Source organism: Sinohyriopsis cumingii, chromosome 16 (assembly GCF_028554795.1).
Source record: "Sinohyriopsis cumingii isolate HCF-2022 chromosome 16, ASM2855479v2, whole genome shotgun sequence".
In the NCBI taxonomy this organism is placed as follows: Eukaryota; Metazoa; Mollusca; class Bivalvia; order Unionida; family Unionidae; genus Sinohyriopsis; species Sinohyriopsis cumingii.
The window spans coordinates 46,996,421-47,011,663 of NC_142976.1; the positions used below are offsets into that span (position 1 = coordinate 46,996,421).

A 15,243-nucleotide genomic window follows, 5' to 3' on the forward strand; every position below is an offset into this window, starting at 1 on the left:
AAAATAATAACTGTCTCTGTAAAACTATATAGTTACATTATGTCATGTTTCATATGATGTTTGTCTCTGCTGAAAATTAATAACTGTCTCTGTTGTAACCTTGATCAAGCTGTCCAGTTTCATGTGATGATTGTCTTTGTTGAACCCCTATATAACCTGTCCAGTTTCATTTGACTGTCTTTGTTGAACCCCTATATTACCTGTATAGTTTCATTTGATGACTGTCTTTGTTGAACCCCTATATAATATGTCTAGTTTCATTTGATGACTACCTGTTGAAATCTTGTACAAAAAGTCATTTCATGTGATGATTGTCTTTGTTGAACCCCTATATAACCTGTCTAGTTTCATTTGATGACTGATTTTTTTGAAATCTTGTAATAAAAAAAAGTCCAGTTTCATGTGATGATTGTCTTTGTTGAACCCCTATATAACCTGTCTAGTTTCATTTGATGACTGTATTTCTTGAACCCTATATAACATCTCTAGTTTCATTTTGATGACTGTCTTTGTTGAACACATATATAACCTGTCGTTTCATTTGATTACTGTATTTGTTAAACCCTATATAGCATGTCTAGTTTCATTTTTATGACTGTCTTTGTTGAACACATATATCCTTGTCTAGTTTCATTTGATGACTGTACCTGTTGAACACCTATATAACATGTCTAGTTTCATTTGATGACTGTACCTGTTGAACCCTATATAACTTGTCTAATTTCATTTGATGACTGTCTTTATTGAACACATACTATATAACCTGTCTAATTTAATTTGATGACTGTCTTTGTTGAACATGTATATAACCTGTCTAGTTTCATCTGATGACTGTCGTTGTTAAACACCTGTATAACCTGTCTAGTTTCATTTGATGACTGTACCTGTTGAACCCTATATAACTTGTCTAGTTTCATTTGATGACTGTACCTGTTGAACCCTATATAACTTGTCTAGTTTCATTTTGATGACTGTCTTTGTTGAACACATATATAACATGTCTAGTTTCATTTGATGACTGTCTTTGTTGAACACATATATAACATGTCTAGTTTCATTTGATGACTGTCTTTGTTGAACACATATATAACATGTCTAGTTTCATTTGATGACTGTCTTTGTTGAACACATATATAACATGTATGGTTGAGATCCATGTACAAAATATGATGGATATGATGAGGGAGGTTGAGATCCATGTACAGAATATGATGGCATGATGAAGGAGGTTGTGATCCACGTATAGAATATGATGGATATGATGAGAGAGGTTGTTGTTGTTGTTGTAGGGTTTAATGCCATTTTTCAGCACAAGATAGGCTATACATGGCAGCCAGTATTAATGGTGGAGGAAGAACCCGGGAAATCCCCGGAAAGAACCACCGACCCACGAGAAGCTACCGGCAAGCTTTCTCACATATCCACATTGACCGAGCCCGAGACTCGAACCCACGCAGACAGAGGTGAGATGGCAGTGATCCTTGACGGAAAACGCTTTAGTCCACTCGGCCACTCGGGGCCCCGAGAGAGGTTGTGATCCATGTACAGAATATGATGAATATGATGAGAGAGGTTGTGATCCAAGTGCAGAATATGATGGCATGATGAGGGAGGTTGTGATCCATGTACAGAATATGATGGATATGATGAGAGGGGTTGTGAGCCATATGCAGAATATGATGGATATGATGAGGGAGGTTGTGATCCATGTGCAAAATATGATGGGTATGATGAGGGAGGTTGTGATCCATGTACAGAATATGATGGTATGATGAGGGAGGCTGTGATTAAAAACTCAAAAACACCTACTTAGGCTCTGTCCTTTGAAGCTCATCTAAATATACAAGATTCTCTTCATGCCTTGTCATATGCTCTTTTGCCATCCTAAAATTAAGATTAAAAATATTTGAAAGGAATAACGAAAGTCAAAATGAGAAATGTTCTCCTATTTACCATGAATTTAAATATAGATATATTTACTTATATATATGTACATGTTTTAAATATCTGGTATTTCTTTATTTTGGAACTTCTTTTAAATCTGTCTCCTTATAATCTGTGCACAAAAAATGGAATATGTAAATGACAATTAGAGATTGTTTTCTTACCTTCTCAGTATTATAAATATAGGTGATATGAGAGAAGTGATGTGCTAAAATTGATGAAGCTCATGAGGACAGATTAATACAGGCCACATCATTATGCATTCAAGAAACAGAATTTTGAAGATCCTGCCAATATCTGCTACTAAAAATGATTAATTACAGGAACTATATTTTTGACACTGGCAAAGTTTTGACCATATTTTGGACAATTAAAGCACAATGGCTTCATCTGTCATAATTTGTGGCTCAACCACCCATCTCTCCTACAATAGCTGTACTTGTGAATCTTCATTCAGTGAACTTTTTTAAGTATTTACTTTTCATCTGAACTGGTTGTGTTGTGATCAGAACTACCCGTATCTTTTTTAACAAAAGTATGTGGTGTGAATTTTCTTGCTTTGCAATACATTTGAATATAGAATTTAAAACAGTATCACTAAACAGTTTAGGTAGTCACAAACCTTCCCTCTGGTCCGTGTCGATCAAGCACTGATACCCTCCTTATCTCACCAGGTGGAGCTGTAACATATAAATCCTGTAGATCTAATTCCGATCTTCTTAGTGCTGGGTTTAAAGATTCTTCTTTGTGATAATATTTGTGTCTGTCTTGTTGAGCCTGCCTAAACTGATCATCATGTGTACTCTGGGAAGAAAAGAAAAAATGGCAATACACACACCATATTTGGCATAATCCACTCACTGTGTGAACTGCTTTAAAATTATTATTTCAGGGAATTCCACAATGTAAAAAGCTAATCAAAATAAGCGCACAATGGTGATGTCATAAAGAAAGACCGCTCCGGTGGCATAGTGGTTAGAGCGTCCCCTTTGGAAGCGGGAGGTTGTGGGTTCAAACCCCAGCCGAGTCATACCAAAGACTTACAAAAATGGTACTAACAGCTGCCCCGCTAGGCGCTCAGCATTAAGAGGTTAGTGATAGGACTGGTCTGCCTGGTGTCAGGATAATGTGACTGGGTGGGACATGACGCTACATGTCTGCAGCATGATGCCCCAGTGCTAGACATCACTATAAACTGCCACACTGCAGACATTGTAGTGGTGTGACTGAATTTTTTTTAAATGTTATGTTAAAAATCCTAATCACACAATCACACACATAAACAAAGTCCATTGTCGCATGTATACAAGAGTTAGCTACCCTTGTATATAATAGGGTCAAAATCCAAAATGACATGTTCTAAGAAATGTTTGATCCAGAAAGATTTAGTTGTCTATGCATGCTACCTGGGATTAAAAACGTGTTTTCTGTGAATTAGAAACATGTTTGAACTAGACTTAATGGTGACAAGGTTTGCAAAAAGTTTGATCTAGACATATTGCTGTGGTCTCTACCTAATCCATGCTGGGACTGAGAATGGGGGTGCTTTCATGTTCCCAAAAGGGTCACATGATAATGAAAATCCAAATATGCATGGTGGTAAAGTCTACAAAAAGTATAATCTTGACAAATTTTAGTAGCAGTTCCACTCCCCCATGCCTTATATGAGAAAACTGTGCTGAACATTATGACTGCATGGTGACAGGCTGTATGCAAAGTTTGATAAAGCAAATTTTGTCAGACAATAGTCACCCCCAGGGCATGAGAAGATTGTGATAGATACTAGTCACCCTCAGGGCATGAGAAGATTATGTATTAGGCATTAGACCTGCATGGTAACAAGTTCTAGACAGATTGTAATATTTGCTTCCACAGGGTATGCAGGGATTGAGAAACATGTTGGATGACATGATGGTAGATATAATTGACATTGTGACCTAGTGAGATTTTAATATTCACTTCCCTCTTACAAGGCATGCTGGGATTGATAAATGTATTGGACACTACACCTGCATGATGACAAGTGTAAAGGGAATACTGCACTTATCAAGGCCTCTGTGTATTTTACAGTGAATCCCATAATGTTTACAGTGAATGCCATAATGTTTACAGTGAATGCCATAATTTTTACAGTTAATGCCATTTTATTACAGTGAATGCCATAATTCATTGACTTATACCCAAGTGATAATAAGATGAATAATGCTAGGTTTTAGATATGTGCAATTATCACATTGGATGACTGTACCTGTTGAACCCTATCAATACCCGATTGTGTATTAAAGTGGAGCATGGTGATTCGTGGTTTTGTGTCCAGGTGGTAATTAGAAATTATTTAGACCCAATTGTGTATTAAAAAGTGGAACACTGTACTTTATGGTTTTATGTCCAAGTGGTAATTAGAAATTATTTAGACCCAATTGTGTATTAAAAAGTGGAACACTGTACTTTATGGTTTTGTATCCAAGTGGTAATTAGAAATTATTTAGACCCAATTGTGTATTAAAAAGTGGAACACTGTACTTTATGGTTTTATGTCCAAGTGGTAATTAGAAATTATTTAGACCCAACTGTGTATTAAAATTCTGTACTTTATGGTTTTATGTCCAAGTGGTAATTAGAAATTATTTAGACCCAATTGTGTAGTAAAAAGTGGAACACTGTACTTTATGGTTTTATGTCCAAGTGGTAATTAGAAATTATTTAGACCCAACTGTGTATTAAAAAGTGGAACACTGTACTTTATGGTTTTGTGTCCAAGTGGTAATTAGAAATTATTTAGACCCAATTGTGTATTAAAAAGTGGAACACTGTACTTTATGGTTTTGTGTCCAAGTGGTAATTAGAAATTATTTAGACCCAACTGTGTATTAAAAAGTGGAACATGGTACTTTATGGTTTTGTGTCCAAGTGGTAATTAGAAATTATTTAGACCCAACTGTGTATTAAAAAGTGAAACACTGTACTTTATGGTTTTGTGTCCAATTGGTAATTATAAATTATTTAGTTCCAATTGTGTATTAAAAAGTGGAACACTGTACTTTATGGTTTTATGTCCAAGTGGTAATTAGAAATTATTTAGACCCAACTGTGTATTAAAATTCTGTACTTTATGGTTTTGTGTCCAAGTGGTAATTAGAAATTATTTAGACCCAATTGTGTATTAAAAAGTGGAACATGGTACTTTATGGTTTTGTGTCCAAGTGGTAATTAGAAATTATTTAGACCCAACTGTGTATTAAAAAGTGGAACACTGTACTTTATGGTTTTGTGTCCAATTGGTAATTATAAATTATTTAGTTCCAATTGTGTATTAAAAAGTGGAACACTGTACTTTATGGTTTTATGTCCAAGTGGTAATTAGAAATTATTTAGACCCAACTGTGTATTAAAATTCTGTACTTTATGGTTTTGTGTCCAAGTGGTAATTAGAAATTATTTAGACCCAATTGTGTATTAAAAAGTGGAACATGGTACTTTATGGTTTTGTGTCCAAGTGGTAATTAGAAATTATTTAGACCCAACTGTGTATTAAAAAGTGGAACACTGTACTTTATGGTTTTGTGTCCAATTGGTAATTATAAATTATTTAGTTCCAATTGTGTATTAAAAAGTGGAACACTGTACTTCATGGTTTTATGTCCAAGTGGTAATTAGAAATTATTTAGACCCAACTGTGTATTAAAATTCTGTACTTTATGGTTTTGTGTCCAAGTGGTAATTAGAAATTATTTAGACCCAATTGTGTATTAAAAAGTGGAACACTGTACTTTATGGTTTTGTGTCCAAGTGGTAATTAGAAATTATTTAGACCCAATTTTGTAATAAAAAGTGGAACACTGTACTTTATGGTTTTGTGTCCAATTGGTAATTATAAATTATTTAGTTCCAATTGTGTATTAAAAAGTGGAACACTGTACTTTATGGTTTTATGTCCAAGTGGTAATTAGAAATTATTTAGACCCAACTGTGTATTAAAATTCTGTACTTTATGGTTTTGTGTCCAAGTGGTAATTATAAATTATTTAGACCCAATTGTGTATTAAAAAGTGGAACACTGTACTTTATGGTTTTGTGTCCAAGTGGTAATTAGAAATTATTTAGACCCAATTGTGTATTAAAAAGTGGAACACTGTACTTTATGGTTTCATGTCCAAGTGGTAATTAGAAATTATTTAGACCCAATTGTGTATTAAAAAGTGGAACACTGTACTTTATGGTTTTTTGTCCAAGTGGTAATTAGAAATTATTTGGACCCAATTGTGTATTAAAAAGTGGAACACTGTACTTTATGGTTTTGTGTCTAAGTGGTAATTAGACACTAAGTACACATGGTGGTAAGCTCTAAGTATGCATACTTATGTGTATATTATGTAGACTATGTTAATTCATATTTTCTTTTTTTCAATACTAAGGAGACACCATGCAGGCATGGTGTTAATTTTTAATGGTGTGTACTTATTAAAGCATGTAAACAAACTTTGTTAAATAATTGATAGTTTTATGTTCAAGTGGTAAAGAGACACCAATTAATCATGGCAGTAGGTTTTAACTCGGTGCACTTATTACGACCTGAGTATATTACACTAAATAACATAATTAATAGACTTATGCAAACAATGTCAAAGTGGAATCATGTCTGACAGAACATCTGCAATGAATGCCCCATGTTTAATCATCCTCTATGTAGGCAAAATTGTGTGTGCTGTGCTGCTGATGTACTTCCTTATTCCAAAAATACAAGCCGTCAGAATAGTCTATTAACCATAAATGATGGAGGAATCAAGCAATAGTGCAGAAATCATGTTTCTATCTGCAGTCATTAACAAGGTTCTTTGACATTTTCAGCCCCAAATCAATATTTTCTGTTTTACTAACAGGTGCCATAATTAGTACCAGATCAGCATAAATTAATTTCAAGTTTCCTCTGTTTATAGTAGCAGTGGTTATATTTATTGGCATAACAGCAAAAGACTTGGAAGATATGACAATATTTGATCATAGATAAAAGTCATCTGTACAAATTGGAAGGTCCTTATGCCAGGGTATTTAATGTCGTTAAATTTGGTTCCATCCTGTTTTAAAGGTCATTTAGAGGCTATTCTAGTGTTAGTAATGGTAGCCATACTTGATACTAGATCAGTATCAAATAAATCTGAATAGCATTGATGCCAGAATTATACATGTGAAATTATGTACAAATTAGTGATAGTGTTTCTTGAGATCAAGTTGTAAAAACCAGTTCAGAAAGACCACTCACAATGGATGAAGGACGATGCTCTGTTACGTGTTTAGGCTCAAATAAACAGTAACACAGAAAGAGTGAAAACAACAAGCCTTTTAAAATTTAACAAATAATTTATTTCCCTGGAAAAATTCTGTACAAATGAAAAAAGGAGAAAAATTTACAGCTTCAAGAATCCAATCCAAAAATAATTCAAGAATAATTCATGAATTAAATTGCAAAAGTCCTTGTAATAAATGTTTTAATAATTTAAAGTTCGAATCCTGATGGAAAATCCAAGATGGATGACAATAACGTATGCTGTAGTCTGTACTGTACGTATCTACAGTTCCTTTTAGAAATACAAATAATGACACTCCGTTGTTGGAAATCCAAACTAAATATGTAAGCAATGTCTTTCAAAAATGTATGTGTGATCACTCCTCCAAATATTTCCAGAGAAACAATAATTAATCCTTTTGAAATCCAACTGATCTGAAGAAAATTTTAACTCAAAATCTGCCTACAACAAAATAACTTGACATCATGTAAAAAGTCCCAAACTGAGAAATCTGTCTCTAATCATCTCTATTAAACCTAACAAATGCACAGTAATGGAAAAAACAGAATTGCGAAAATGAAAGGGGGGGGGGTCATGTGATCATGTTTATGTCACGTACACCAAAAATGACCCTGCCAAAAATCAATCATTTCAAAATAAAATAGAACTTGTTTATAAAGGTTGCTTCAAATTCTGAAACAAGATCAAGATTTAGATCAACACCTGGTATTTACGAAAGAATGATTCAGGTCAACTGATTTTCTGGAAAATATCATCTCCAGTGAATAAATTTACATTATAATAGCATATAATAGAATTAAAAAAATAAAACTGACAAACAATTAAATTAAAATAAATAAGAATTAAATCAGATATATGTGACAGCACAATGAACAAAGGCTGATACCACCAGGTCTTTCTTTGTGTTATAAAATCTAGTTATTACTTTGTCTAAGGATGCAAGTTAACAATTTGCCAAATAAAGGGGATCTGAAAAATTCAAAACAATAATGAAACCACTGTTTAGAGCATACTGAGCCTTTGCCATTTCGGAGGTACTAAAGAATTAATGAGAAAGATTCATATTGTACATCAGACCTGATCAAACTGAGATTCTTAGATGACTTCTTGACTATTGTGACAATGAAACATGTCTCATTATTCATGTAGCATAATATAAATTTGAGGTGCATTACATTTCTATGTTACTTACAAATGCTACTGGAACAGATGTGTTGCATAATCATATATTAATATTATTTCTCACAGTGACATAAAGTTCTGTACTGTTCTAAAGTACTGGCATCATGTGCTGCATATTTTACACTAAAGCCCAAGTCAATGAACCAGAATATTGAAGGCTCTTGGAAACTATGTTGCTTTTAAATAAACACAACATGAAATTAAAATTAAAGAAAACATTATTCAGTTTAAGCTATATTGATTAGGAGTACATCATTGAAAAAGTAATTTAGCTATTCCTGCTAGATTGTGTGGGTTATGGTTAGGGTTATGTGACTCTAAGCATGCCTTGGTAGATGAATCTCTGACCCTGCATTCAACTTGAGTAGCTCAGAGCATTACATATATGTATCGATTATCAGGCAGTCAAAAAAATGTTCTAATTAAGAAAGGTGTACATATCTAAAGCTATGAAAATGAAGAAGTCATCAACTGTGTACAAACCAGTGAAGAACAAAATATGTACCATGCCTAAATGCATATAAAACAAAAAGAAAAGGTTTTGCGTCACTCAGAAGACTTCCTACAAAGACAAACTTGAACCACTAAATGTATGGATATGAATAGAAATGGATATGAATAGAAATGGAAAATTATGGCAAGCAGAACTGTATAATTATCAAAAAGTAATTCACAGTAAAAACTGAAGTTGCCAGGTTGCCCCAGTTAATAATATATCCTCATCTATATTTTGAAACTGACTAATTTAATGATTCTTTAACATTCACTGAGATGTTTGTCTTCAAATAAATAAAAAAATAAAATAATTTAGGCCTATGAAAACTTAACTTGCACAAGATATTACTAAACTTTGGTTGGTAGGGATTTACATGTGAGGATGTAAACATGCCACTTTAATTGCACTGTTATCCACTCTGCATTTAAATGACGTCATTGCAATTTTATCATCTATATACACGATACAGATGCTACCATGCAAAAAGAATTACCAGGAATTGAAGATAAGACCATTTTTTCCTTTCAACTGCAGTGTGTTGAAACCATCTCTGATATTCTTCAGCACTAACAAGATTTTCAAATTAGCAGCTGTGTTGGGTATATTGGATGTCAGTTTGGCATCATTTTTATTTAGGACAAAGTAGACATTATTGGAAGTCTTTGGTCAAAGCCCCATGTCATAATTACCATCTATTTAGGCAGAGTAGTGACAACAGGGTTTTTAGTTACAGCTATCATGTGTACCATATTTGATGTATGAATAACATAATTCTTATTTAGAACCAACTGGATATTTTAAGAAGTCTATTAGTAAAATCTTCATCCATTTATGAGTTGAGATAAAAACATTTTGCATTAGCCATGTTCACTTAGAACCAAGTAGACCCATAAGAACTCTTCTGATGAACACCCCATGTCCAAATTCCTTTCCCTTTAAAAGTAGTTAAACAAGATTATCTACATAGCAACATATTTGATAGCAGATCAGAACCATTTTAATTTAAGATTAACAAAACATCATAAGAAGTCTTTTAGTACAACCACATGATGCTATAACCATTGATTCAGGGCGAAATAGTGATAACAAGTTGGCACTGACAATCAGCACCATTTTTCTTGAGGACCAAGTAGGCTTCATAAGACGTCTTTCATTGAAAACCTCCTGTGACAATCAGCACCATTTTTCTTGAGGACCAAGTAGGCTTCATAAGACGTCTTTCATTGAAAACCTCCTGTGACAATCAGCACCATTTTTCTTGAGGACCAAGTAGGCTTCATAAGACGTATTTCATTGAAAACCTCCTGTGACAATCAGCACCATTTTTCTTGACGACCAAGTAGGCTTCATAAGACATCTTTCATTGAAAACCTCCTGTGACAGTCAGCACCATTTTTCTTGACGATCAAGTAGGCTTCATAAGACATCTTTCATTGAAAACCTCCTGTCAATATGACTGTTCAGGAGGAGCGATAAACGATTCTCAAGATGGCTGCTGTGGGGGCCATATTGATTGTCAAATCAACACCATTTTCATTTACACTTAAGTACATATCATTAGACATCGTTTAGTGAAACCATATTATTGATAAGGCCATCCATTCAGAAGGAGTTGTGGTAGCAAAATTTTCAATATGGCTGCTATATTTTACACACACATTTGTAACATTTTCTTGATGCAAGGTTCAAACTATAACAGAATGCTTGTTCCTGGACCCAAAATGCCAACCAAATTTAGTTTAAGAACCATTCATGTCAAGCTGAAGAACCCAGACATGTAAACCGTTGCCTACCTGAAAAAGACAGATATCATGACAAGCACTACGATACATTTGCTGGTATGACTTATGTCAGGACAGTAAGGGTGAATGGCTTCAGTTAAATGCTTATACTGCACATTTTCAAATGCACTAATTTAAACTGATTTCAGGGAGTTCTTAAGCATCACTGCTCTCCAAGTCCATGAATGGCTACAAAATTGGCTCAATTCGCACATTCACATAGCCTATCAGCATCCCTGCTCTTCTGCCATATTACCAGTAAAGGACTCACGGTACTACTTCAACTCCAATAGTAAACATATGGAAACACCATCATATTCAAAATTCAATAACTTAAAATTTAGGGGTGCTGATGATGAGACCTATAATTCTCCATGCACATCTAACCTTGGTGCAAGCTTATGTGTGGAGAACACCATCTAAGCCGTGGCATTTTGTTTATTTATATGTGCATGAAACACTGGTTATTGATTTTGCACCAAATGAATCAGGTGCTACTTTCATTATTGAGTACTCCTGAGTCAAGCCTGTAAAAATACTAAAATTGCATCAGTAGAAATTTGTCTATATTTTTTTAAAATTACATATAGGATAAGCTCTCAAAAGATATTTTTACTAAAATTTTAATTTTCTTTATTAACCAATTATGGACCACCAAACCCATAAATACTCTATTATTTGTTCACCCATTTCTAGGCTGGTTCACAGTTCTTCCGTATAATTAGTTTCGTGTGTCCTAAAGCTAACAATGGTTATTTCTGAGCATTTTCAATATAACTTGTCCAAACAACTGAAAATATCACCATCTCTTTACTTACCTTATTCTTGAACCAGAACCTCAGCAAGTCTTGGGACACAACTACATGGTCACTGCGATGGAAAGAGCAAGCAAGCTCTTCATTTTTCTGTAGTTCTGATACTGGGAACATGCTGTTCAAACTGTCTGCCTTAGACTTGGGACACTTGATATACCATTCGAATGTAAGGCCCTGGCATAGATATCCAATGATTTTGGACAGATGGATGCCAATGAATTCCCTAACTTGGATGCAAACTTCTGAGTCAGGGGTTTTATTCTTCACACTCATTTTTGTAACCCTCACAAAAATAACGTAGTCCCTGTGGTGGAGTGTGAGTTTGTGACAAGGGTCAACTTCAAAAATACAGCATCCACAGAAGATCAAATTATCTGACTTCTTTTTGGCAATGGGCCAGTGAGCCAAGCAGGCAGCAAGAAGCCTATGAAAGATGGGTGATGGTAAAAACTTCCCCATGAAGACACAACAGAGGACTGAAGAGCTCTCCATCTCAGGATGTGGTTCAGGGAAGATAACATGTCTCGGAGTTTTTTGACGTAGCATACAGGGGGCAAGAAAGTAATCTTCAACCTAGAAAAAAAAATTCATGTAAAACAAATCCCTCAAAGAACATTAAAAAAAAGAGTCCCTCAAAGGGACCGACTCTACTGGCCTAAAAGACCTTCCAGAAATCCATAATAAGTCTGTTTCTTCTGCTCATTGATTCTCTTTAACTGCTGCGTATTTCTTTATAACTGCTGTGTATTAAACATGTCCAAAATACAAAATATTTTGTCATTTGCAGCTTGTGCTTTCATTCCGTGATATGACTACTTATCCACCCAAGGAAATGCAGCAAACACTGCATATATATTTTCTTACAAATACACCCGCACGTACGGTACAATTTTTTTTCTCATGGCCTTTGACCTTAAATTGATAGAAGATCACAGTGCTAAGATAACCCTATGTTAAGAACAATTAATAATTGTGTAAGTCAAGTTCGCTGATGGAAACTGATGCTCTCTGGCTGAATTATTTCAAGGAATAAATGCTAAAGCTATTTCCTATGTTCTTCTGACTGCTGAGTATTGTAAACATCTCTGATATTATCAAGAAGCTTCAAATACCAAATATCATTTCTTATATGCAGGAAAATATTTTGAAAACATATCCATATGTGCACTACAAAAATAATTATAATGGCCCTTGGTTCTAAACCCAATATCATGTAGAGAAATTTACTAAATTTCCGTCAAACGATGTTAAGATATATCAACATCCTATGTTTTGGTTGAATCTATAATAAATATTTTTGGTGTCAAAAAATTATATATCCCGAAAATCATAATATATATTATGATAGAGAGGGTCCTATGTCAGAACGGGTCATCGGGGTAATCTAAAGTATTTTTGCATATATGTATGCATATGTGTGTATGTATGTATATATGTATGTATGTATGCATGTATGCATGTATGTATGTATGTATGTATTAGTTTAACATTTAATGTATCATTAACACAATACTTGTGCTTAAAATTTAGGTTATAAAAATGTAAAGATAATAAATCTGCAAACAAATATAGAAATCTAAAATCAGTAAAATATGGACCTTCACATCCTTTCCATCCTGATTGTATACTCTTGGTCTTGCAATGATGTTTAGCTCTTCCATCAAATGTAGTATATGGTCCTTGTTATCATGGAAATCTGGACTCTCCTCCTTGGACCAGACAGCATCTAAAATCAAAATGGGTTCCAGTATGTGTACATTTTATGGCAGAATAAACCATGAATTTAACAACCCAACAAACAATGATTATTCTGTATTAAAGTGGCCACCTTCTTTAATCCATTATTTTAAGTACAGATACAAATGTTATTTATTGTAAAATCTCAAACTTTATACCAATTACACGAATTCTCTTGATCTAAAGAGCACACAACTATTGGTCTATTCCTGGGAAAGTCCAAGCTGATTGGTTGAAACTCAGCACCTTAATATGGTAATGGGCTTTGTGAGAACTTGAAAAGTATTTTAATTTTCATGGTTGCACATATATTTTAATCAGAGTAATTGTGGTTGTAGTTGTGCTCTGATCATATGAATAACACGTTTGTAATTACAAATACATAGTAGAGACATAAAAACACCAAGAAAATATGCAGAACTGATCATTTTATGGCTTTGTTTTAAACCTAAAACTGATGAACTCATGAAATTTCAGTGAACCTGGGAGCACACACATGAAAGTTATCACCATACCAGTAAATGGAAAATAATTAATTACAGCTATCTCTATTATTTCTGCAAAATTAAAACATGCCTAATTCATAGGAATGACTTTCAAGTCTTACTCGATAGTTGAAAATTTTGACAACAAATTATGGTAGAGACCATGAGCCTGAAAACCATAAGATGTTCATTTATACATTCACACTGAAATTAAAACTGCAATTTGATTTACAATTACTTTGAGTTTAGGCTTGAAAATGTATTGGTTTGTTTGTTCACTGCCTGTCACAGTTAGACTAGCATTGGAGATCAAATGAGTAACTTGGGCTGCCATTACAACCACCATATATATACGACAGTTGTAAATGAGTTCAAATCAAGATGGCCAACGGGTAATTAGAAGCATGCCAGTTTGTTAAAATCGAGATGGGTAATGGGTGATTTGAACCATGCCAATTTGTTATAATACCAGTGAACTTAAACATTCCTGAGGATCGTACTAGTTGCTTAATTCCTTTTTTATATGTGACAAGGAATATTCAAAATAATTCTCTACTGTCAAAATCTTGTCAAAAAAATGGATTAGGATGTGTTGGTTTCATATAAAAACTATCAGCTGTACAAGAAATTTAGGAGGAGTACTTTAAAAAATGTTCTATTATAATAATAAAAGACCTGCCTAATGGAGAATCGTTATTTACATAAACTCGGAAGATCTATAAACCACAATGTACTCTGTCAAATTTTGTCCCACTCTATTTGGAAGCTGTTGTTTAAAATGTTCTCAAAACTGTTATCACATTGTCCATATTTAATGGTGGTTTGATAATATCATTTGCACAATTTTGAAAAACATTTAAGAAAAATTCCTTAATGCTGTCAAACTTAGAATCTGTTGAGAAATTTTTAAGCAAATGTTTTTCACTTTTATGTTTAGTAATGGCAGTAATATGTTCCGGCAGATAAGCATGAGTTGTGTAAAACTGGGAAGATTCTGTTAAGAAATGTTTTTAGAAAGCTAAGTTATTTAAAGGTGTTTTTGTCTTTTATTACTGTGGCCATATCTGGTGGCAAATCAGCACTGCAGAAATAAAGCTGAAGGCACTCAAGCCAGGATATTGTTTTCTATCATTTCGGTTTTGAGAAGAATTTAAAAAGTAGCATATTTTGAAAGACCTGATCCCTAGCAAAAAATACAAGGCACATAAGTGTAGCTTAGGCTCACTTGGTATCATGGCAAGGTGAGCAATAAACAAAATCATAAAGTTATTAAAAGGTACAAACCTAGCAATTCACGACTAAGTTTTCCTTTCTCTTTAAATTCATACCACTTGTTAGTGATGGCAGGGTTTTTCTTTACGAAAATCTCAGCTGTGATGAGAGACTTCAGGGCATCAATCATCCATTGTGGGTCCAGTATAATCTTCTCCTTCAATCCTTCAACGCTGAAAATAATGCACAGACACTTACAGAGATTTATTGTACCCTTTTGTCATG

The 15,243-nt window shown here is 33.9% G+C and overlaps 1 protein-coding gene across 2 annotated transcripts in view; it reads right to left on the minus strand.

Annotated features, from left to right (window-relative positions):
* LOC149780355 (uncharacterized) overlaps positions 1 to 15,243 on the minus strand; it is a 137,585-nt gene that overhangs the window by 16,936 nt on the left and 105,406 nt on the right. For both annotated transcript variants that reach the window (XM_089937251.1, XM_089937252.1), the window contains 5 exons: positions 15,031 to 15,191; positions 13,123 to 13,250; positions 11,528 to 12,097; positions 2,567 to 2,748; positions 1,810 to 1,884 (listed from right to left, as the gene is read on the minus strand). In XM_089937251.1, coding sequence (XP_089793377.1) covers positions 1,810 to 1,884; positions 2,567 to 2,748; positions 11,528 to 12,097; positions 13,123 to 13,250; positions 15,031 to 15,191 — 1,116 coding nt within the window. The remainder of the gene's footprint in view (positions 1 to 1,809; positions 1,885 to 2,566; positions 2,749 to 11,527; positions 12,098 to 13,122; positions 13,251 to 15,030; positions 15,192 to 15,243) is intronic.